The 26,005-nt window shown below is 41.9% G+C and overlaps 1 protein-coding gene across 1 annotated transcript; it reads left to right on the plus strand.

Annotated features, from left to right (window-relative positions):
* Nucleotides 1–5,123: 5,123 nt before the first annotated feature.
* LOC148535022 (olfactory receptor 1-like) lies at nt 5,124–22,228 on the plus strand. Its single transcript, XM_088464494.1, has 5 exons — nt 5,124–5,202; nt 13,531–14,465; nt 17,679–17,774; nt 19,522–19,696; nt 22,209–22,228. Exons 2-5 carry the CDS (start codon nt 13,548–13,550, stop codon nt 22,226–22,228), a joined length of 1,209 nt encoding a protein of 402 aa, XP_088320620.1. The 5' UTR covers nt 5,124–5,202; nt 13,531–13,547.
* Nucleotides 22,229–26,005: the final 3,777 nt, after the last annotated feature.

A 26,005-nucleotide genomic window follows, 5' to 3' on the forward strand; every position in this document is an offset into this window, starting at 1 on the left:
GCTGTCTTAAAGCCTCCTTGACATAGTCTTGCTTATTCAGGATGACGACTCCACCGCCTTTATAGGCAGGTTTTATTATAATTGAGTCTTCATCCTGAAGATTTTTAAGGGCCATCCTCTCTCCATATGACAGATTTCTCTTCCCCAAATCCTTTTTAGGGTTTGAATTACACAACATCTGAAATTCTTTTAATGTATTCTTATAAAACAACTGAATGTTAGAACTTTTATGATTTAAAGGAAAAAAATTGGATTTTTTTTCTTAAACTTATTTCTATCCACATCCAAATGCAGACCCTTAGCATCATATATTTTAATCTCCTGTTCATTAATTTCACTTTCTGCTTGTAATGTTTCCAACATGGAGAGACATTCCAGATCATCTACATCCAGGATTATTGAATCATCACACTCCTCCAATCTATCCCTTTTAGTTTTAGAGTAAAAATATCGTTGTCTGCATAATGACCTTACATAGCGATTAAGCTCTGTAAAAAGATTAAAAAGGTTGGGATTTGCGTTAGGGGCAAAATTTAAACCCTTAGAAAGTAGCTGTGTTTCAAATTCATTTAAAGGTCTAGTTGACAAATTAAACACACCTGACCCATTTAGTGGAACCTTGGGCGTCTGAGATCTCCTTCTACCCATTCCTCTCTTTCCCCTATATCTCTTGATCTTTTTGGTGTTTTCTCCTGGAGGGGTAGATATCGATTGTGGTAAGATGATATTCTCCAGTCTTTTTCTCGATTGAGAAAATCCCGTTTTTTGAAAGGCTGATTGGTTCTATTTTTTGGTCTCGCCCCCAAGTTAATTTTAGGGGAGAAATTATAATTTCTTTCATTTCTAGACAATTTATGTGAATCAGCAGATGTTTCAGGGGTATTATCTATCTCATTTTCCCTATTTAGTTCCACTGGTATGAGTGGTGATCTTACTCTCTGAGGATAAGTAGGTCGTGGCCGAAAAGAAAGTCTCCTGGGATTACTACTTTCCTGTACATAACCATCCTTATCATCTCTTAGTAACTTTCTTTTTTTCTTTGTTACCAGTTCCCTTTCAAAACTAGAGATTTTTTGACCGAGTTCAGATTCGCGTCTTTTGAATTCGGGGTCATCTTTAAAAACCAAGAGTTCCTTCTGAGTCTGTTCTATTTCTCTATTTAGCTTATCCATTTTTCTTTCTCTATAGCCAATTAAGGCTTTTATTAGAGAAATAGAACAGCATTTTAAAGCCACTTCCCATTCCTTAATTAACTCAGGGTCATCGTTAATAGATACGTGTTTGTTTATTTGTAGACCCTTTGGTATCCTATCTAATTCCATATATTTAGATAAAAAAACACTGTCTAACCAGTGTCTACTTTCAGCCAATAACAATGTTTCAAGTTCAAGAAAACCTTGATTTAAATCTGGCTCTACAATCAGAACATTATCAGAATCAAATTTAGACATAAAATCCTCTCTTCTAATTTTCCTATCTCTAATCCACATAAACTCTGTTATGTTGAGTTTCTGGCAAGACAGCAGCTGGGCTGACAATTTAAATAATAGTAATCACACACACAAAAAAGCCCTTAGCGCTAACCAGTTAGAGACTCAAAGTCAGTGCAGCAGTATGTATAGAGGTGATTGCCAACCTCACTAAATATAACAAGAAATAAATTATACTGCGCTCTGAAATTACTGTTGGGACAAAGAACAACACAAACGTGTAGTAATTCAATATACCAGTTTAATATCTACATAAAGATAAACACAAGTTGTGCCTCCGCTAAAATATATAGCACATATCACAATATCTAGTTAAAATAACACAGTATGGAGAGACATAAGGAGTTGATCAGGCTCCAAAAAATCTCCAATAACGCTTGTTAGAAATAACAACAATATATGTAAAAAGCCTAATTAGGCTATAACATGCAATATACTGATAATACCAATTTAAAAAGGCATATTAACTGGACTTCTTTTTAATTGTAGTAGGACTTAGTGTTGTATGCCCATCACGTTAAATATTCCGACCAATTGTAATAGTAGAGTCACAAATATTGGTGGTCAGCTTGTTGTACCGGTGGAACTGATAATAAATAAAGTGACAACCAGAAGCACTAATAAAAATCAATTGGCTGACCAGCATCAGTTGCAATATTGTAGACAACTTGTATCAAGGTCGATAATGTACCTGTAATAAAGGCAACACAGTCTCTATTGGTGAGACTAATGATCCTTATGTGGCTCAATGTAGAAAGCCGGCAGCTGACACCAGTGATCGTACAGCAGGGCGCTAGCCTCTCTAGCCGGTAAAGGCACTCCGTCTGGGATCCACGTGTAACACACCGCTCACTAGGAGGTAGGCAGTGGGAGCTGTTTAAACGGTGGCTCCGGATAGCGGTGAGGGGAATAGACCTCCTATGTACCGAAGCCAAACACGATGTCAGAGTCACCGGCTGATATTGAAGAATAGTAACTTCCGTCACTCCTATTATGGAAGACGCAGTGGACGCTGTTTACTGAAGGCGTCAGCTGGTAATGGGTAGATGTGTCTCCCGTCTGTTAAAGCCAGTGATAAACGTAGATGGTAAAGCCGCCAGCTGGCGGTGGGGGATGCAAACCTCCCATTTTTCCAAGCCAAGCTGTAGTCAGCAACAGGAGAAGTCACAAGTCCTTAGATAGTGAGAAGTTCCAGTAATAGGTTTAGAGACAGCACAGCAACGCGTTTCGGATACTCCTGTATCCTTTTTCAAGCTGAAATGCTGTCCCATATTCATTAGCCATATAAATAGTGTCCAGACGGTAATCATTGGATAATAGGTTAGGTATTTTTAACCCATAGTGGTTTATCTTACTCAGACATATATAGTAATATATATTTGGTGCATACATATACATATAATAAATCAATGCACATAAACATGAACAACTGTTCAGAAATTGCAAGCCTATTGCCCCAACAGAAAACATGACAGAGCTAAATGGATCAGACAAAAATATAATTAACAACTAATTCTTAAAGGAATATAGACCAGTTGTACCATTAAAACAATGGATCTTAATATGTGTATATATACACACACAAAAAACTAATTCACTTTTAACAGGACAGATATAGTAGCCTAAGAATCAATATTAAGAATAACTAATAAATAAATATAAAAATGATATAATAAAAAATATAAAAATATATATAATCATATGTACACACAAATCCATTAATAATAATGCATAAATGTATACATATACATAGATAAGCATCTAACCTATCAAAATTCTGCCCAAACGTTAATAAAAATCATGTAGAGTGACATAATTATTGACTGAAGGAATACAAGAATACAAAAATACAAGAGGTCATACATGGGATCATAATGCTAATTAATGTGTAAATCACTTATATATTGGCAATACTATCATCAGAATACTAACTAACCGTAGCAGAATACATGAAGAAGAAAACCAGAGAAAAGTACCAAAAGAAAGGAGAGCGAAAAGTGGGATATGAGGGAGCAAGCATAACAAATAAATAGTGATGAAATTCTCCAATAGAAGATGGGCAAATGAAAAAGGAATGTGGCAGCCCGTCCATCTACCGCATAGTCCGTATGGACCGGCAATGTCACATCCCAGTTCAAGTCCTAGTCATAAAACTCTAATGCTTAGTTTAGACCATCTGGGGATAAGGATTGGAGTCTGAAGATCCATTTGGATTCAGCTTCACACAAAGATTTAAATCTATCCCCCCCTCTAAGAGTTTTCTTAATTAGCTCAACCCCCATCACTCTAAGACAATTAGGATTTTTCTGGTGTTTTTCTAAAAAAATGTCTAGAGACACTATGTGTCTCTTTACCCTTTAAGATATTCAATCTATGTTCACGAAAACGTTCTTTTAGTGTCCTTGTGGTACGACCCACATATTGAAAAGGACAACTACAGTATAAAACATATATAACATAGACCGACTCACAATTAATAAAGGAATTAATATCAAATGTTGCACCTGTCTTAACTGATGCTACTTGTTTGCTTTTGTTGACGATATGTTGGCAAGTTAGACATCTCGTATGATTACAAGTGTAGCAGCCCTGTGGTTTCTTGGGTAACCAAGATTCCACTTTCTCATGTACAGTTATATTACTATTGAAACTACTTGGAGCTAGAAAACTCCTAAGGTTTCTATTTTTTCTAAATACTATACTGGGCTTAGGCGCAATAATACCAGACAATATTGGATCGAAATGTAAAATTTTATAATTTCTATTAATTATAGAACTAATACGTCTGGATTCATTGTTGAACTGTGAAATAAATAATAAAGAGGTGTCTTTTTTTGTATTGACCTTAGCTTCTTTTAACCTGTTATTACAATCAACTCTTGTTTCTTTTTCATTTTCATTATTTTCATGAAGATTGATCGTATTAATTTTATTTTTATTTTTGTTTATATGAAAATCAAAATTCTGTACATATTTGTTTTTATGAATTGTTTCAGTATGAGTTTTAGCATCCTCTATCAGTCCCAATGGATAGTCCCTATCTAGAAAGTTTTCTTTAAATTTATTTGCATGTACTTCAAAGTCAATATCTCTGGTACAATTGCGCCTAATCCTGCCCATTTGACTTTTTGGGATATTTTGAACCCATGGGCGATGATGTCCACTAGTATAATGCAAATAAGAGCTGCAGTCTACATTTTTTGTATAAAGAGTCGAGATAATCCTATCATCAACAACTGATAATGTGACGTCTAGAAAATCGATCGACAAGTGACTAAAATGTGAAGTGAATTTTAAATTCATTGTGTTATTATTCAAATAATTAGTGAAATAAGTGGCAGAATCAAAATCCCCATCCCAAATAAAAAAAAGGTCATCTATATAACGGCCATAGAACACCAGATTCGCCCCCGCTGGTCCATCCCATATGTGTAGATCTTCAAACACGCCCATGTAGATATTGGCGAAGCTGGGGGCGAATCTGGTGCCCATGGCCGTTCCGTGAATTTGTAAATAGTGGGTGGAGTCAAAAATAAAATTATTACGTGTCAAAATAAATCGTATACAATTCAACAAAAAATCACGTTGCCCCTCCGAGGTATTAACATCATTATTCAATATCTTTTCAACTGCAGATATACCTGCCTCGTGAGGGATATTGGTATAAAGTGCCTGAACATCCAGGATAAATAAACCATAACCCTGATGCCAGGTAATATTTTTTAGTTTCTCCAATAGATCAATAGTATCACGAATGTGTGATCTCTGAGCGGCAACGTGACCCTGCAAAAAGTGATCAACAAAATAAGTTAGATTAGAAGTGAGTGAATCTATACCAGAAATAATAGGACGCCCACGTGGTGCAACTAATGACTTGTGAATTTTTGGTAAATAATGAAAAAACGGTGTAATAGGGTGACATATAAATAAAAAGTGAAATTCATCCTTGTTGCTGATATTTCTATCTCGTGCATCTTCCAGTAGTATCTTGAGCTCTTTCTGATACAACAATGTAGGGTCACTAGTCAAAATTTGATAAAAGGATACATCATGAAGCTGTCTTAAAGCCTCCTTGACATAGTCTTGCTTATTCAGGATGACGACTCCACCGCCTTTATAGGCAGGTTTTATTATAATTGAGTCTTCATCCTGAAGATTTTTAAGGGCCATCCTCTCTCCATATGACAGATTTCTCTTCCCCAAATCCTTTTTAGGGTTTGAATTACACAACATCTGAAATTCTTTTAATGTATTCTTATAAAACAACTGAATGTTAGAACTTTTATGATTTAAAGGAAAAAAATTGGATTTTTTTTCTTAAACTTATTTCTATCCACATCCAAATGCAGACCCTTAGCATCATATATTTTAATCTCCTGTTCATTAATTTCACTTTCTGCTTGTAATGTTTCCAACATGGAGAGACATTCCAGATCATCTACATCCAGGATTATTGAATCATCACACTCCTCCAATCTATCCCTTTTAGTTTTAGAGTAAAAATATCGTTGTCTGCATAATGACCTTACATAGCGATTAAGCTCTGTAAAAAGATTAAAAAGGTTGGGATTTGCGTTAGGGGCAAAATTTAAACCCTTAGAAAGTAGCTGTGTTTCAAATTCATTTAAAGGTCTAGTTGACAAATTAAACACACCTGACCCATTTAGTGGAACCTTGGGCGTCTGAGATCTCCTTCTACCCATTCCTCTCTTTCCCCTATATCTCTTGATCTTTTTGGTGTTTTCTCCTGGAGGGGTAGATATCGATTGTGGTAAGATGATATTCTCCAGTCTTTTTCTCGATTGAGAAAATCCCGTTTTTTGAAAGGCTGATTGGTTCTATTTTTTGGTCTCGCCCCCAAGTTAATTTTAGGGGAGAAATTATAATTTCTTTCATTTCTAGACAATTTATGTGAATCAGCAGATGTTTCAGGGGTATTATCTATCTCATTTTCCCTATTTAGTTCCACTGGTATGAGTGGTGATCTTACTCTCTGAGGATAAGTAGGTCGTGGCCGAAAAGAAAGTCTCCTGGGATTACTACTTTCCTGTACATAACCATCCTTATCATCTCTTAGTAACTTTCTTTTTTTCTTTGTTCCCAGTTCCCTTTCAAAACTAGAGATTTTTTGACCGAGTTCAGATTCGCGTCTTTTGAATTCGGGGTCATCTTTAAAAACCAAGAGTTCCTTCTGAGTCTGTTCTATTTCTCTATTTAGCTTATCCATTTTTCTTTCTCTATAGCCAATTAAGGCTTTTATTAGAGAAATAGAACAGCATTTTAAAGCCACTTCCCATTCCTTAATTAACTCAGGGTCATCGTTAATAGATACGTGTTTGTTTATTTGTAGACCCTTTGGTATCCTATCTAATTCCATATATTTAGATAAAAAAACACTGTCTAACCAGTGTCTACTTTCAGCCAATAACAATGTTTCAAGTTCAAGAAAACCTTGATTTAAATCTGGCTCTACAATCAGAACATTATCAGAATCAAATTTAGACATAAAATCCTCTCTTCTAATTTTCCTATCTCTAATCCACATAAACTCTGTTATGTTGAGTTTCTGGCAAGACAGCAGCTGGGCTGACAATTTAAATAATAGTAATCACACACACAAAAAAGCCCTTAGCGCTAACCAGTTAGAGACTCAAAGTCAGTGCAGCAGTATGTATAGAGGTGATTGCCAACCTCACTAAATATAACAAGAAATAAATTATACTGCGCTCTGAAATTACTGTTGGGACAAAGAACAACACAAACGTGTAGTAATTCAATATACCAGTTTAATATCTACATAAAGATAAACACAAGTTGTGCCTCCGCTAAAATATATAGCACATATCACAATATCTAGTTAAAATAACACAGTATGGAGAGACATAAGGAGTTGATCAGGCTCCAAAAAATCTCCAATAACGCTTGTTAGAAATAACAACAATATATGTAAAAAGCCTAATTAGGCTATAACATGCAATATACTGATAATACCAATTTAAAAAGGCATATTAACTGGACTTCTTTTTAATTGTAGTAGGACTTAGTGTTGTATGCCCATCACGTTAAATATTCCGACCAATTGTAATAGTAGAGTCACAAATATTGGTGGTCAGCTTGTTGTACCGGTGGAACTGATAATAAATAAAGTGACAACCAGAAGCACTAATAAAAATCAATTGGCTGACCAGCATCAGTTGCAATATTGTAGACAACTTGTATCAAGGTCGATAATGTACCTGTAATAAAGGCAACACAGTCTCTATTGGTGAGACTAATGATCCTTGTGTGGCTACATTTTAGCGGAGGCACAACTTGTGTTTATCTTTATGTGTATACATAGTACTTTCTTGTACTGTGTAAAATAGATATTAAACTGGTATATTGAATTACTACACGTTTGTGTTGTTCTTTGTCGCAACAGTAATTTCAGAGCGCAGTATAATTTATTTCATGATGGTCCTACTGCCACATGCAATGGCATACTGTGATTGCTAGTCCTGTATACACTGGAATTATGACAAGCAATACACTTTGTATGATGCATATTTAAGCTGCTTAAGTGCTAGTTATGCCCTCTTGATGAACTGGCCCCACTCGCATCAAGCATTTGGAAACCCCCCCTCTAGAAATCCTGCATTTGCCACTGAGTGCCTGATTTATATATGCACGTTGCTGTTCTTTATGTGGTCTGATTAAAGTGTTTCTGCGAGTACCTAGAGTAGAGATGAGCGGGTCCAGTTCTCAGAGAACCGGACCCACCCGAACTTCCTGATCCGAGCCGAGATCTGAGTCCGGCTCGGGTTTTCCCGCCTGACTTGGATCTCAAAACATGGCAAAACGTCATCCTCCCGCTGTCGGATTCTCGCGGGTTTTGGATTCTTTAAAGGTCTTGGTGATATGTGCCATTTTTCATTCTGGTTGTGGATGGTGAACTGAACAGATGTGTTGCTGTCACTGTCTGTGTCAGTGTGTTGTCCAACTTGCCCTGTCAGTGGCTGGGACTGAAGGGGCTGGGGCTGCAGTATATAAAGGGGGGCTTCAGTGGGTGCTGCAGCTGCTGTGTTACTTGTCCTGTCAATCAAAGGGCTGCTGCTGTGTTATATGTAAGGGCTGCTGCGGTGTTGTACATAAGGGCTGCTGCTGTGCTGTACATAAGGGCTGCTGCTGTGTTATACATGAGGGCTGCTGCTGTATTATATGTAAGGGCTGCTGCTGTGTTATACATAAGGGCTGCTGCTGTGTTGTTGTCCTGTCCATCAAGGGGCTAAAGCTGCAGTCCATAAAGGGGTGCTGTGTTGTCCAGGGGGGGTGCTCTGTCAATCAGGGGTGCTCTTCCCCAGTGTAAAAAAGTGTTGTGTGTGTGTGTGTGTGTGTGTGTGTGTGCGCATTAGCAACTTAGCTGCGCTATTATTGTATGGAGACACTGCCGGCAAGACCGCAGTTTATCGTCCAGGTACTTGTGACTCTGCAGGTGGTCTGTCGGCACTTGGCAGGAGTGCTTTGTTATCCATAAAGAAGGGGTGCTGTTGTTCATCAAGGGGCTGCTGTCTCGTTCAGGGGTGCTCTTCCCCAGTGTAAAAAACAATAAAAGTGAAATAAAATGAATATTATGAATTCACAAAAAATTAAAAAATATTTTTTTTTGTGTGTGTGCATTAGCAACATAACTGCGCTGTTATTGTTCGGTGACACTGCCATACAGACCGCAGTTCTTCATCCACGTATTGTGATGCTATAAGTCGTAGCGCAGTGTGTTATTCTTATTCATAAAAAATATTGTGACACTGTATGTGGTAGCGCAGTGTTTTACTCATAGAAATTCTTGTGACACTGTAAGTGGTAGCGCAGTGTAATATTCAACTTTTCACTTCTTTCCTCAATCGTGAATAAATGATTAGTCTACACGCCGACTACAAGATCACAAGAAAGTACTAAATAAATTGAATTATATATAAAACATAATGACATCACTGTAAGTGGCAGCACAGTGTGTTATTCTTTTCTTATTTATAAAAATCCTGTGATACTGTAGGTCATTGATACCACAGTGTAATATTTAAAATTGGTAGAAATTGACGTGTGTGCTGTACCCCGCTTCATTTGTGTTTGTTGATATGAAGAAAGATCAGTTGAGAGGAGAGCAGGAACCACTTACTAGTGCTGGAGCTGCTGCCAGTGCGACCAGTCATGACGATACTAGTCCATCTACATCATCTACTAAAGCTGATGTCCAAAGGCATACAAGGCTTAAGTCAGGGCATCTAAAATCAGGAACCAATGTGTGTGTATGGTTAATTATACAGTTATGAAGGTTTTGTTTTTTTTTAAACTGTATAAAATCACTTATTGCTCATCCCTGGTATAAAACTACTTTTTTGAAGACTTCAGAGTCCTGCAACAATAGAAAGCAATAGCAGGGGGTTAATGATTCTGTGCAGTGGTGTAACTATAGATTTAGCTACCCCCTGCCAAAAAAGTTTCTGCCCCCCCCTACACCATGGCATTTTGGTAAAACTAAAACAGTGTCATTTGTAGGTAATTTGGCCCCCAGTGCGAACAGTTAAAATTGCGTCCCCTCCCTCCATAGACAATTTACATTATTTGTCATTTTTCCCCCTTATGGTAATGCTCCTTAAACATTATGCCACACACCATAATGCCCCTTACACATTATGACACACCATAATACCCCTTACACATTATGCCACACACTGTAATGCCCATTACACATTATGCCACACACTGTAATGCCAATTACACATTATGTGTGCTGTACCCCACTTCATTTGTGTTTGTTGATATGAAAAAAGATCAGTTGAGAAGAGAGCAGGAACCACATACTAGTGCTGGAGCTGCTGCCAGTGCGACCAGTCATGACGATATTAGTCCATCTAAATGATCTACTAAAGCCGATGTCCAAGGGCATACAAGGCTTAAGTCAGGGCATCTAAAATCAGGATCCAATGTGTGTGTGTGTGTGTGTGTGGTTAATTATACGGTTATGTAGGTTTTGTTTTTATTTTTTTTTTAAACTGTATAAAATCGCTTATTGCTCATCCCTGGTATAAAACTACTTTTTTGAAGACTTCAGAGTCCTGCAACAATAGAAAGCAGTAGCAGGGGTTAATGATTCTGTGCAGTGGCGTAACCATAGATTTAGCTCCCCTCTGCCAAAACAGTTTCTGGCGCCACCCCCTCCTGCACCATGGCATTTTGGTAAAACTAATACAGTGCCATTTGTAGGCAATTTGGCCCCCAGTGCGAACAGTTAAAATTGTGTCCCCACCCTCCATAGACAATTTACATTGTTTGTAATTTTTACTCCTTATGGGAATGCTCCTTACACATTATGACACACACCATAATACCCCTTACACATTATGCCACACACACCGTAATGCTCATTACGCAATATGCCACACACTGTAATGCTCATTACACATTATGCCACACACTGTAATTCGAATTACACATTATGTCACACATCGTAATGCCCCTTACACATTATGACACACCATAATGCCCCTTACACATTATGACACACCATAATGCCCCTTACACATTATGCCGCACACCGTAATGCTCATTACACAATATGCCACACACCGTAATGCCCATTACACATTATGCCACACACTGTAATGAAAATTACACATTATTTCACACACTGTAATGCCCGTTAAACATTATGCCACACACCATAATGCCCATTACACAACATGCCACACACTGAAATGCCGATTACACATTATGCCATACACTGTAATGCTCATTACACATTATGCCACATACAGTTATGCCCCAATACCATTTTATGCCCCACAGTAAGGTTTCTAATTACTTTTAAATTACCATGCTTGTTGTCAGGGGTTTTATGCTTGTTGTCAGGGGTCTCATGCTTGTTGTCAGGGGTTTTATGCTCTGGGTTCCATGCTCTTTGCCAGGGGTCTCATGCTCATTGTCAGGGGTTTGACAGCACAAGATGCAGCTTTCTGCATCTTCTCCCAGTGGCGCCAGCGTTCCCGGCACTTCCAGGTAACGCTATGCACTCTGTGCTTCCCTGACAGATGCTAGAGGTCAAGTAGAACCGCTAGCATCCGTCCCCCCACATTTTCAGCAGATTCCATGCGGACTGCTAAGCTGCATGGAATCTGCACAAACACTGCCCCCAAGCCATCTTGCCTCCAAAACCACCATGCCCCCAAGCCATCGCAGGGACTTCTTACCTCCTTGAAGAAGGCAGAGCCCCTGCTGAAACGCATCGGAGACCCCCTACATTCTGACACCACAGCCAGCTTACACCAGAGCTCTTCATTCCTGCGGAGAACTCTGTCGAGCCTTGCTGCTTCCAGAACCCTCTCTACCCACCACCCGCAGGGCCGCGCTGGGCATCACACCTAGCAAAGCCCTGTGCACCCCTCTTGATCACCACTCCACCTGCTAGACCCAGACAACCACGCACCGCCCCTTGGGAACAACCAACACCAGCTCCACTCACAGCTGTTCATCCAGCAGCAATCCCTAAGCGATCCACACCAGCAGGTACCCACCAGGCAGCGGAAACAGAATGCCAGCAACACAGTGCACCAGCAAGCCACTACCACACACAGAGCTTCCTCCAACCGCTGACACCGCAGCAGCCATCCAACACCACATCTGCAAAAGGAAACTCTAGCTACCAGCAGCCCAAGCCTTTTTCACCAACAAATCCTACCGGTAGGTAAGTGACTCCGAGACTTATACCCCTGCGCGGGACGCCGCCAGGGTGTATATCCACAACCGCCAGACCCGCTGCCAACCCACCACTCCCCTCCCCCCGAGACATCCTAAGACTGTTGACCAAAGGTCCAGCAGGGGTAACGTGCCGGTCTATTGAACTGCACGGAAAGGAGCCCCCTAAAAGGGTCCACTCACCTCCCCTGTCTCCACCCACACACACCCCTAAGTGGATCGCTCACCCCACCTGGGTGCCTGGGACCGAACAGGATTAGTACTGTTTTTTTCCAATAAACCCTTTGGCCCCCATTTCTGCCTCTGTCTTCATTTCCTCACCCACCACCTCCAGTCCATTAGACCCCCTTCCCTCCCTACACCCCATCACTCCACACACAACATCGAACACAAAAGACCACAACACACTATTACTCCAGCATTACACCCATAGGGCGAGCGCACCCTCCGCACCCTCTACCCCACTGCGGGGGCTGTTGTTATGCCCCTGATTCTGAGGATTGGCTATTTCTGCTGCTGAGGTACTGCCTGTGAGAGGGAAAGTGATTAGGGTAGGGTGCATCTACAGGGAATTGAGACTGTGGGCAATCCTGCAAGGTTCAATGATCACAGTCTGAGGCAATGTTGTCAGGGAGAGTGCTGGCAGCCTAGACTGGGATAACTTGGCTGGGGTGGATCAGAGGGAGCTTTCATGCAGCCGCAGGTGGGCATATCTGACATGGGTCTATGTACTAAGCAGTGATAAGTGACAGAGTGAAAAGTGATAAGAAAGTGATACGGTGCCAGTCAATCAGCTCCCAACTGCCATCTCACAGGCTGTGTTTGAAAAATGACAGTTGGGAGCTGATTGGCTGGCACCTTATCACTTTCTTATCACTTTTCACTCTCTCTTATCACTGCTTAGAACATAGACCCCACAGTCACATCAAATGCGACCATGTCAGGGAAAGCCCAGCTTGGTGTATTCACATCTCATGCCACCATGCCAGGCAGGGAGGTAATAGCCCATACCATACTGTACATTCTGTAGCAACATCTTTAGTTTAATGTGCCCACAGAGAGAACTATAAATCTATGACGGCACTCACACAGGAACTGATATTGGCAGAAGAACGATTGGACATTTCCCTAATGAAGCCCAACATAGCAACTTGATGTGTTTTAATTGGAAGCCTGTACATTGTACAGATTAATGGATTCCAGTACAACATGGCACTGATTTCTAACATATCATGTTTTACAGTGATAATATATACATTATTCTAATATATCTTATATAATATATCTTATTATTATAATTGTCTTGCAGACAGGTGACAGAATCTCATGGAGAACCAGACGTCTGTTGCAGAATTCTACATTTTACCATTTTCCATGAAAGCCGGTGATGAACCCCTCGTTTTCTGTGCTTTTCTATTTATATATCTGTTTGGAGTAATAGTGAACACAGCTATAATTACAGTGATATGTTTGGATTCGCATTTACACACCCCCATGTACCTGTTTCTCTGTAACTTGTCCTTTGTAGATATGTGTTACACAACAGTAACTGTCCCCAAACTCCTGGACATGTTGCGATCTGGGAATTACACGTTATCCTACACACAATGCTTCACTCAGATGTACTTTTTCTTCATAGCCGCCATCACAGAGTTTACACTTTTATTTGTGATGGGGTATGACAGATACATTGCCATCTGTCGTCCTTTACACTATCACCAGATACTGAGCAAGAAGATCTGTGTCCTGCTTGTGACGATGATCTGGCTATGCGCATGTTTAAACTCAATGCTATGTGTATTTTCTGTTATTATAATGTCCTTCTGTCATTCTGTCACCATTCATCAGTTCTTCTGTGAGGCGAAAGCTCTGAGTGACATCTCCTGCTCTGGCTCCAGCATGTTCTATATCGTCACTTATGTTAACATAGTGTTATTTGTAGGTTGTCCACTCTTGTGCAATGTGATGTCATATATAAAAATTATCAGTGTTATATTAGATATTAAATCAAGGGAAGGAAGAAGAAAAGCTTTCTCCACCTGCTCATCCCACCTCACCGTCATGATCATCTTCTACACAAACTGCATGTCTGTATACCTGATGTCACCATCAGATCATCCCATTGTTCTAGAGCAGGTCTTTACTGTGCTCTATACAACAGTCATCCCCATGGTAAATCCTCTCATCTATAGTCTGCGCAATAATGAAATAAAGAGAGCTCTTCAGAGATTAGTGACATTGCTGGTAAGACCCTTATTAGCCCATACTTAGCCTCTTTTCTGTATGAGGGGAAGATGTATCAAGCCTTGGAAAGGAATGGGATTGAAATGACGGCAGCTGTGTAGCCGCCGGTTCAAATCCCGACAGCAGATGCCCGATGTAGAGGAAATCATGATGCTAAGGTAAGTAAGCTAACCCTCCCATCCCCCCCCCTAACCCTAACTCTCCCTTAGGAGTGCCTAACCCTAACCTCCCCCCATTAGTGCCTAAACCTAACCCCCCTCCCCGCATCCTAAACCTAACCCTCCCAGGGGGTGAAAAACCCTAACCACCCCCTAGTGCCTAAACCTAACCCCCTCTTCCCCAAGCCTAACCCTAACCCTCCCCGGGGGGTGCCTAACCCTAAGTCTCCCCAAAGGGGCCATAAACCTAACCCCCCCATCCCCGGCTACGTGGGTACTCACCTTCGGTGCTGCACGATTGGTCCGGCGTCTTGTCGGGGTTCCGGCATCGGGATTAACATAGGCGTCAGTATTTCCACGCCTATGTTAAATTCCCTGCCCGGATTGCGGTGTCGGGATTGAGACCGCCGGCCTCATAACTACATCCCCTTGGAAAGAGATAAAGTGGAGAGTGCTAAAGGGCGGGATGTAATATGGTGCAAGTTTAAGGGTGAGAATTTGACACTGGCATGCAAGTTAAACTGTGGGTAAACCTTGTAAGGCGACTTTCTTTACAAATTGTGAGTTAGACAGAAGCCTTCACAGATCAATGAGATATGTGAAGGCTTCTGTGTGTAAAAACCTATGAAATTGTTAAATTTAAAAAAAAATACTCGGGGTCTTCCCCTAATTGTAAAAAGCAGCACCGGGCTTTTCTGTGCCGGTCCTGGTTATGAAAATACAGGGGAAAAAACAGGGGTCCCCATTGGTATTTTCAGCAACCAGCACAAGGCTCAGTGAGCCGGTCCTGGTTGTGGTTTCTAATGGGGGTGTAATGATACACTTCACAGTTTCCCCCGGCCAAAGCATTCATCACCCCATGCTAGTCAGTCCAGGCCGGGGATCCCTGGAGAGGTGGACACCCCACCAATAAAGGGGTCCCCCCTCTCCAGGGCACCCCAGGCCCAGGGCTATCCCTGGTTATCTATCTGCATGGTGCTATTATGGTGTCACATGTTTCAATCTCTTGGTTCGTAGGCTCAGAGGGATTTGGAAGTTAGGACTATTATAATACTGGACTGTAGGGACTGACCTCCTGAAGAAACACCTTCATACTGATAGTATGGAGAACATTACTTACCCACTTATACTTACATACCTCCCAACATGACCCTCTCCAGGAGGGACACAATGCTCTGGTCCTGGACTTCCCTGGTAAGAGGTGGGGCTGCAGCACCGTTCAAAATTCAAATAGGGGAGTCACACCAACTGTCATCTCACATGCTGCCAAACATCACTGGCTGGGACTCACTGGCAGTTGGTGTGACTCCCCTATTTGAATTTTGGACTGTACTGCAGCCCCACCTCTGGAGCCTCCACCAATCATAAATTACCAGGGAAGTCCAGGACCAGGGCATTGTGTCCCTCCTGGAGAGGGTCATATTGGGAGGTATGTACTTATACATCACATTGAAGAAGTCATCTCTCATCCATCCAGCTGTCAGGATGACTGTTTGAAGCAAACACCTAACACTTACTGGGTGCCCAACTGCTTCCAGTAACAGACAATCCCACCAAGTTATGTACAAGTATCTGAATATAAACAAAAATGTTCTTCACCCAAGGCGCTGGCTACCGCTGTAACCATCTAGCAATTATTAGGTATGTCATAAGGTCTATCCTGATGTATCATATAAAAATATAACCCCGCTTTCCATGGGTCACAATACCGCTAACCTGCAACAGTAAATAATCAATACATTAGTGTAGTCCCAACAGAAACAACAATACGTTTTGACAATGATAACTTTATCAGAAATAGGGGAAAATGTACTAAGTCTTGGAGAGAGATAAAGTGGAGGGAGATAAAGTACCAACCAATCAGCTCCTAACTGCCATTTTTTTTTCAAACACAGCTAATATGACAGTTAGGAGCTGATTGGTTGGTACTTTATCTCTCACCACTTTATCACTCTTCAAGGCTTAGTACACAGACCCCACAGTGGTGTTACTTCCGCACAGTAATGGTAACTTTCATTTCTTCAGTTAAGTGTGCCAATCTTGGGGACGTGATTGCAAGTCACACCCCCTGTTCTCGGCACACAGTGGGCTTACCCAGCACCCCGGCAGCTGCTGGGGAAGCCCACAGCCTCTCCCATGCCTCTCTTATGGCTGCAGTGCTCGGTGACACCATTCGATAGGGTGACACCAAAATAGCAGAGCAGCCTGTCCAAAACAATTTGACAAATGATTAACGGAAGGCCCTCAAGGAACTTAGCAGGGACCCAAATATTATCAAGATGGCCGACTAATACTTGTGACTACCTGACAAGAGTCCAACAGGCAGCTATTCTAAACTTCCATTTAACCCTACCATGAATTATCAAAGATGCTTGAAGGAGTTCCTTAATAAAGCCCTGGTTGAAGGTGCAGTATCCAAAGAAACACAGAATTTTCTGTTCATATTGTACCCTGTCACTCCCACTTTTTATTTACCAAAAATGCACAAATCCCTCACTTCACCACCAAGTAGATATATAATTTCAAGTATTAATTCTATCACTTCTAATTTATCTTATTATGTAGATACTTTTTTGAAAAAACACATAGTTTCACTAAAATCTTATATTAAAGATACCACATATTTTGTAAAATTAATTAATAACATACATGGGAAGACAACTTACCACTTTGTCACTTGTGATGTGGAATCTCTGTATGCAAATATTCTGCACGAGAAAGGAATTCTAACAGTGAAATATTACTTGGATCAAGACCCTAACATGGATCAGAGACAATGTGATTTTATCTTGATGGGCATTATATTCATCTTAGAGTACAATTATTTTATTTTTAATTCACAGTTTTTTCATGGAGGACTGCCATGAGGACTAGGTTCGCATCGAGTTTCGACAACCTCACTGTGGGCCATTTAGAGGAGTAGCTCATATTGGGTTGATCTTGGTGCGAGCCTGGTCCTCTATGGCAGATATATTGATGATTAATTTTTTATGTGGGATGGAAATTCTGGATCTATCACTAATTTTGTTTTATCACTTAACACAAATTCGTACAGGTTAACTGCACTCACAGTATTTCTAAGATTGAGTACTTGGATGTTGCACTTTCAATCAGGGACACTAAGATCTATACAGAGACATTCTTCAAAAAGGTAGATACTAATCATTTTAAATTATAAAAACAGCCATCATCAGGTGTGGGAAAATTATATTCCAAAAGTCAATTTATAAGAATTAAGAGGAATTGCTCTGATAATACTGAATTTGAAACACAAGTGGGAACTCTTTATGCTTCTTTTTTTGAACAGGGATATCCTGAAAGGATCCTTGGGGAAGCAATAAGGGAAGTTAGATGTCTAGACAGAAAAGATCTATTATATATACATTATCATGTAGGGGTGTACTCGCCAGTCTTTCAAGACAATTTTCAACAAATAGCTTTATTCCATCATAGTATAGACAGGTTCCGACGTTTCGGTCCTCTTTGGACCTTTGTCAAGGTACAATAATCCATTCACAGCATGTCTATAAATACCCATATCCCCCTCCCCCAAGTAATTAGAAAAAACAGACATGGACAAATATATTCATATAACAATTAACAAACATACAATTATAATCTGTGTGTCCCGAAGTCCAGGCTCCAGATGTTACATAAACAAATCCCCCTGACACGGGAACCATCTCCCAGTCAAGGTCCATCTGTGGAATGCATGCCGGCAGAGTGTGCCAGACTACTATGTGTCACCCAGCTGTGTCGCATAGTTACCAGCGTGCATAGGCAGCATCATCATTGACCACCACAAGCGCATCTCCGTTGTTCTGGTCATATCTCCGGATGTGTATATAAAACATCAGGTCTCTAGGCACACGTGACCCCATAACTAAGTAACAACTTCTAACAAAACTTCTCCACACAGGTTCAGCTAATTATATATACTAATAGTGCAAGTATCATTTAGATCAGAAGAGCAGGATAATGATGCAAGTCATGACAGCATACATTAATGCACTTATACAATAATAATAATCCAATTGGACACCGATGGTTTGATCGATCACAGATCATAAAAATAAAAAAATAAAAATAAAGAATTAAAAATAAAAAATGTATAATTCATATTAAGTGGAAAAAAACAAAAAGAGAGTTCATATGCGGAACAAATATTTGGAATTCATTCTGAATCATGACTCATCGGTTTTCAGAGTGCACCCCTTACAGAAAGACATTGTACTATATCGACTCATTTAGTCCTTTTGGCCAAATCGTAGCGAATTTGTCAATCCACATAGCTTTTCTTCGTAGCAGAACTTTGGCCATATCACCTCCTCTTTGTAGAGGTGGTACCCTGTCAATAACCATACATCACAGGGAGGCCATTTGGCGCTTACAATGTGCAAAATGACGAGCAACAGGTAAGTCACCCATGTTTAGAGCCAACCTAATTGTAGAATGATGGTTGGCAATACGCTAACAGAATGGGTGGATGGTTTTGCCTACATACACTAATGAACATGGACATATGAGTATGTATATTACATAATCGGACATACACGTCAGACGATGTTTAATCATGATTTATTTTGTTCCTTGTGGGGATGTGAGAAAAAGCTCCCAGTGTTCGTACTCCTGCATGTAGTGCAGTTCAAGCACCTAAAGCACCCAACTTTGGACATAGATAGCCACCCTTCACTGGTGTTCCTCATCAACATATTGGGGCGCATGAGTATATCTCTCAGATTCGGCTCTCTCCTGTGGTTTTTTAGGGAGAATTTTACCCAACATCGGGTCTGACTTCACCACCTCCCAATGTTTCTTAATAGCTGTCCGTGTGGCATAGCTTCCTGTATCAAAGGTAGTGAGGAATACAAATTTCCGTTCACCCTCCTCAATCCTAGATGAACTTTCTTGTAAGAAGAGGTTACGTGCTCTGCCAAGACTTTTATCAACTATTCCTGGGTGGTATCCCATCTCCAAGAATCTCTGTTGCATTTACACAAGCTGACATTCCATTACAACCTTATCAGAGTTATTACGAGATATCGGAAGTCTCTTGTCTAGAGGCTTTGGATGGTAACTATTATAATCAAGAAGAGTGTTCCGATCTGTGATCTTCCTATACAATCGGTATCCATATCCTGAGTTAGTTGCAAACACAGTCACATCTAGAAAATGAATCTGATGTTTGTCACACTGCATAGTGAAGCAGATTGGAGTTTCAAATTAATTAAGGGTGATATAGATATATATATAATATATATATATATATATATATATATATATATATATATATATATATATATATATATATATATATATATATGGGCCTTGTAATGAGATGTGTGGGTTGTATGAGACTGTAAGGGTGTGAGACTCCCCGAATATCATAAAAATGTGTTAAACATAATATGTCCATTATATCTCATCTTTTTTTTAAATAAGATGATTAATTAAACAAAAAGAACGACACTTTGAAAGATTGTGATAAGGTTATAATTGTTCTTATCATGGTTAAAATTATGGTTGTGACATCTACAGCGTACATATATTTTTTTATTTCTTCCCTTTTTTTACTATTATTATTTCTTTATTATAAATAATTTGTCTTCTACACTAATATAATTTTTGAGACTGTGGGCCTGATTCAGCTTTAGGCCCGTATTCAATTAGATTTGCACCCGCGATACTTTTTCACCTGCCGGACTTTGCGCCTATATCACTTGTTTTGGGTGCGGAAAGTTTTCGCACGCATCCCCGCGATTCCCCATATTCAATTTGAAAGTACGCGAAAACGGCACCTGGTGAAACTTGATCAGGCGGAAAGTCCTCTCCAAAATGGGGTAATCAGCCTGACACCCCCCAAAAGATGCACTGACATGGGGGATCTCTATGGATACCCCTGAATTGCCCTGCTGAAGGTATTTGGGGTATTTAAATGGTCTCAATAGGTGCTGTTTTGTGTTTTTGCATAAGGGGTGAAGAATTGCATTTAGATGGTTTTTTGGGTGAAAATAACTAGTGCCAGCAAATTTTCGGTACCTGAAAATGGGGGGTAGCATATTTCAAAGTTGCTAAAGTAAAGTTTAAAAAATCGTGAAAAATCCACTTGCCGCAAGCACCAGCAAAGTAAAAAACACCTGGGACATACTTGGGGGACCCCCCCTGAGTCTGTTTTGCTAGTTTTTAAGTTTGTACCCAAACTTTGTAATTTCTCTTCCCCAAAATAATAGTACTTTTTTGGGGTGTTCTAAAGTGTTTTTTTTTTTTTTTTGACACAGATTACCTTTGGGGGACTGTCTTAATCCTGCATGGGGGTCCCCGCAATGTTGCACCCCAAAACCCCGATTCTGCACTCTTTTCTGCCTGCCATTCATAGGCGAAACTTTTTCGCCCATTGCATTGACTTTCCGCCTAGGCGAAAAGTCTTTCTAATTGAATACGGTGATACTTTTCCGCCTGGTGAAATGACGTCATCGGCGATACTTTTTCGCGGATTCTGACTTTTTGCCTCAAATTGAATACGGGCCTTAGACGGAATAGCTATTCCGTCTGCGCTGATATGGTAATGCAGTAGGAGGCATCACGCCTCCTGCTGCATTACGTATCCGAGCTGCGTTGTCCAACGCAGCATCTGATACTTTGCGGGACATCAGCCGGCTAAGGTGACCCACGGGGTCACGCAGCCGGCCGATTCAGTTGAGATGAAGAAGCCAGGAAATCTCCGTCAGCGACGGAGATCCTGGCTTCTTCCCTCCTCCCCCAATGGTGACGACACACCCCCTTCCCGCCCCCAAATGCCAGCAGACTGTCAATCACTGACAGTCTGCTGACAGTCTCCGAGCTGGATCTCGTACCCGTTCTGCACTTGCGCAGAACGGGCCATGTACCGGCGCAAATTCCCGAACATCGGGAATCTGCGTTCAGCAGTGCACGCTACTGAATCAGGCCCTGTGTGTTCTTATGTTTTAAAGAAGAAAATATTTATATATATTTTTTCAGGTGAATGAGAGACTGCTATTCCCAGTGTTTATCTCATTAATATGTCACCTAGAGTTTTAATGGGACACAATATACAACGCATAATTTTTTTATACTGTTCAAGTCCTGTGTCCACAGGTTTTATTGAGGATAACATTATTTTCTATATTTTATTGGGATTAGGTGACAGTTCATGGCTGGTGTCTTTTGTTTATAATGTGATGATTTTGGCTAATGTGGTGAAATAAATTTTATATATTTTTTTTTTATAATTATGTGTATTATTGCGTGATAATTTATCAAACATATTAAATGTTCTTTAAGAGAACGGGAATAAAGAGTATTTTTTTCCTCTTTTTATTCTAAGTGCTGGCCATCAAACCTAGCGATATCGCTAGCGGCCAGTGCATTGTTAATGAATGCCGTAACGGTGATCGTTCCGTCGTTCATTAAAGTCGTCCAGTCTGTACCTAGTTTAAGCATTTCCCTCTGCAATTACTGACCACGGGAGACGTCGCCCCCAGTTCATCTATACTTTCTATGTACCCTGGTGTAAAGATGGACAGATTTCTTTAACCACTTAATTACTTATGTTGTCTCTCTGCAGGTTACAACCAGATGTCCTGATTTCAGCAGAGCAGTCCAATTTTTAGGGACTGTTCAAGAATAACCTGAAATTTATATGAAATACTCATCATTATGCCATTGCACGCAATCGTGCGGCTCATTGCACCTCTGACTGTATTTGGTACAGATCAAAGAGGTGAGAATACAACCAGCAGGGGAGCCGAGAGGGGGGGGGGAGCGGGTACTAATTACCCAGGCCCTGACTTGCTGGAAGGGCCCGGCACCGCTCCCTCCTACATCACAGCAGCCCAGCACACACAGCAGCCCAGCACACACTGCTATGTGAGCGGTCAGGAGGCCGTTCTAAAAAACAAGAAGGCCGGCCCTGATTCAGAGCGAGCGCTCTGTCAGAGCGACTGGCTCTGAATCAGGGCCTCTGTGCCTGCGGGATCCCGCTTATGTTGCAGCGGTTCTGTGTCTGCGGGGTCCTGCTTGTGTTGTAGTGACTCTGTGCCTGCGGGGTCCTGCTTGTGTTGTAGTGACTCTGTGCCTGCAGGATCTCGCTTGTGTTGTAGTGACTCTGTGTCTGCGGGGTCCTGCTTGTGTTGTAGTGACTCTGTGCCTGCAGGATCCCGCTTGTGTTGTAGTGACTCTGTGTCTGCGGGATCCCGCTTATGTTGCAGCGGCTCTGTGTCTGCGGGGTACCGCTTGTGTTGTAGTGACTCTGTGCCTGCGGGATCCCGCTTGTGTTGTAGTGACTCTGTGCCTGCGGGATCCCGCTTATGTCGCAGCGGCTCTGTGTCTGCGGGGTACCGCTTGTGTTGTAGTGACTCTGTGTCTGCGGGTTCCTGCTTGTGTTGTAGTGACTCTGTGCCTGCGGGATCCCGCTTATGTTGCAGCGGCTCTGTGTCTGTGGGGTACCGCTTGTGTTGTAGTGACTCTGTGCCTGCGGGATCCCGCTTATGTTGCAGCGGCTCTGTGTCTGCGGGGTTCTGCTTGTGTTGTAGTGACTCTGTGTCTGCGGGGTCCTGCTTGTGTTGTAGTGACTCTGTGCCTGCAGGATCCCGCTTGTGTTGTAGTGACTCTGTGTCTGCGGGATCCCGCTTGTGTTGTAGTGACTCTGTGCCTGCGGGATCCCGCTTATGTTGCAGCGGCTCTGTGTCTGCGGGGTCCTGCTTGTGTTGTAGTGACTCTGTGTCTGCGGGTTCCTGCTTGTGTTGTGGTGACTCTGTGCCTGCAGGATCCCGCTTGTGTTGTAGTGACTCTGTGTCTGCGGGATCCCGCTTGTGTTGTAGTGACTCTGTGCCTGCGGGATCCCGCTTATGTTGCAGCGGCTCTGTGTCTGCGGGGTCCTGCTTGTGTTGTAGTGACTCTGTGTCTGCGGGGTCCTGCTTGTGCTGTAGTGACTCTGTGCCTGCGGGATCCCGCTTATGTCGCAGCGGCTCTGTGTCTGCGGGGTACCGCTTGTGTTGTAGTGACTCTGTGCCTGCGGGATCCCGCTTGTGTTGTAGTGACTGTGGGTCTCATTCAGACCCGCTCGCAAGCGCTGAGAGGTGGAGTTCATCATCCGATACAGCAGAGAGATCTGAAAATATCCTTCCCTGCTGTGTCCACTTACATTCCTGACCCTCCCTCCCGGCTCCCAGAGCAGTCCTTCTGTGAGCCGGGGCCAGGAGAGGGCACAGCAGCTGCAGCCAGCGGGGTCAGCGGCGGCGGGGATCCTGCAGCGGGCATCTGGTATGACGGGCGGGAAGGCGGGCCAAGTCTCCGGCAGCAGCAGCTTAGCCGAGTAGGTCCCCTGCATACCAGCACCGGGGGCCCTACTCGGTCAGCAGGTCTCAGAGGGGGGGCGTTCAGTCTCCAGGGGCCTCGGCGAGGGACCTATGGCAACTGCGGGACAGTGCATCGCAGGTCTCACTCTCAGCGGGCGAGGGGAAGGCTCTGGTGGCCACAGGGGTAGCCGGCAGCTTCACAAGGATGGGAGGGGGGGAAAATACGCCGGCAAAGTTAGTTGGAGGGAGGGGGTCAGTCTCTTTTTGCAGCCTGTCTTCAAGCTGTGCATGCACAGCTTGAAGAGGGACAAGAGAAAAGTCTCTCACTTCTAATAAACTATTTTGCAGAAACAGCAGTTTTTTGGAAGTGATAGTTCAGGTGAGGAGGCATGATGAATGAGGCATGATGAATGAGGCATGATGAATGCCTCCTAAACTGAGTTTGAACTCGCAGCGAGGTCAAACCATAATTATCACATGTGATAATTATGTTTTGATGAATAGGCCTCTAAGGATCTAATATCATTTGTCATAATGTACAGGTATACGCAGCAGGACCATTCCCTTAAAGAAGTCTAGAAACCAGATGAAACGCGTTGGTACAGTGCTATCTTGCCATTATTATTTCCCCATCTAATACTAGCACCATAGGCAAACGCAGAGGGGGTTTCCATCTGCCTGGAAACCCCCTTCCCCAGCCCACACTAGAAATAATAATATAATAGATTGTTACTAGTGTTGCATGTTCTTCTCAGTATCACAAATTAAATAATTAGCACCACCTGTGGATCTTTTAACATGTATCAGCCAGTAATAAATAACCTGTGCACCAACTAGAAGATCTGGAAAACATGCACTGTTAGAGATGCACTGCTATATAGCCCAATATGTACATACTGTATATGTCCAGGGCAGTGCTAGGTTCTTCTTCTGTTTCTCCAGGCTCCCAAACTTGCTCCAATAGTCTGGAATGGTGCCCACATCTAAAATAAATACGTTCACCTCAGACAGGATGGCCTACTGACACATCTAATGGCTTACTGTGATCACTGGTCCTGTATATGCTTGGAATTAATACTCACAATACACTTTGTATGATGCTTATTAAATCTGGTTAAGTACTAATTCTGCCCTCTTCATTGACAGGCCACACTCGCTCTAAATTAAGCATTTGGAAACCCCCCCTCTGGAAATCCTGCGTTTGCCACTGGGCACAGCTGTCATGGCGTCAGTGATCCGCTGTGAAACTGGGTGACAGCTGTTATACTTACTTCCTCTATCAAAGGACTGTTTAATAGTCAATTGTTTTTTTAAATTACTTCCAATCACGAATGAGGATGTAGGTGATGATGCAGGTGTTGGTGTTGGAGATCGAAGGCGCTTGGATCCCACAGAGAGGGAGCAGGTAGGTGACAATGGACTTGTTACGTTTTGAGTTTTGGAACTTGGCGACATACACTGTGATATTTGATTAATGCGCTTCAAGTGACGTAACAAGGAGGAGGTTCCTAGGTGGTTTAGGTCCCTCCCTCTACTCACTCTTGTGAGCACATGTGGCTTGACAACTGTTGTCCAGATCGGGATGAAAATAATTCCACAGGTGAGAAGTAGATTTTTTTGTCTTTTGTCCTGGCATGACAACAATGGGCTTTGGCTTTTTCAAACCATGGGCAACAGCTGTTGCCTTACTTACACAAAGGACATCCTCGACATCAACATCCTCATCACCAACATCTTCATCATCAACATCCTCATCATCCTTAGCGCCTTCAACTACCAAAATATCCTCCTCCTCCATGTGCAATTCCACAGAAGCATCCTCAATGACTACGTGTGCAAGATGTTGACTGCCTTTCCCCACATTTACAGAGGGCACACAAATGTTGGCACTTGGAGGATCCTCCGGTACACTAGTATTTAGGTCAGGCTCACACATGGCAACCGCGGACACACTTGCACTGTCCTCGGGGATTTGTGATTTCGATTTCTCAGGGCACATAGTTGGTTTTCCCGGAGCTGTCTTAACAACTTTCACATTTTTAATTGGACCAACACCACTACTACT

This window comes from Taudactylus pleione, unplaced genomic scaffold, assembly GCF_031769625.1.
Source record: "Taudactylus pleione unplaced genomic scaffold, aTauple2 ptg000061l, whole genome shotgun sequence".
In the NCBI taxonomy this organism is placed as follows: Eukaryota; Metazoa; Chordata; class Amphibia; order Anura; family Myobatrachidae; genus Taudactylus; species Taudactylus pleione.

Coding starts and splice junctions, on each gene's coding strand:
- LOC148535022 (XM_088464494.1), top strand. CDS start 13,548: ATGGAGAACCAGACGTCTGTTGCAGAATTCTACATTTTACCATTTTCC. Junction 17,775..19,521: donor CAGAGACATTCTTCAAAAAG/GTAGATACTAAT, acceptor CCTCAATCCTAG/ATGAACTTTCTTGTAAGAAG. Junction 19,697..22,208: donor TTGTCTAGAGGCTTTGGATG/GTAACTATTATA, acceptor GTCTCTCTGCAG/GTTACAACCAGATGTCCTGA.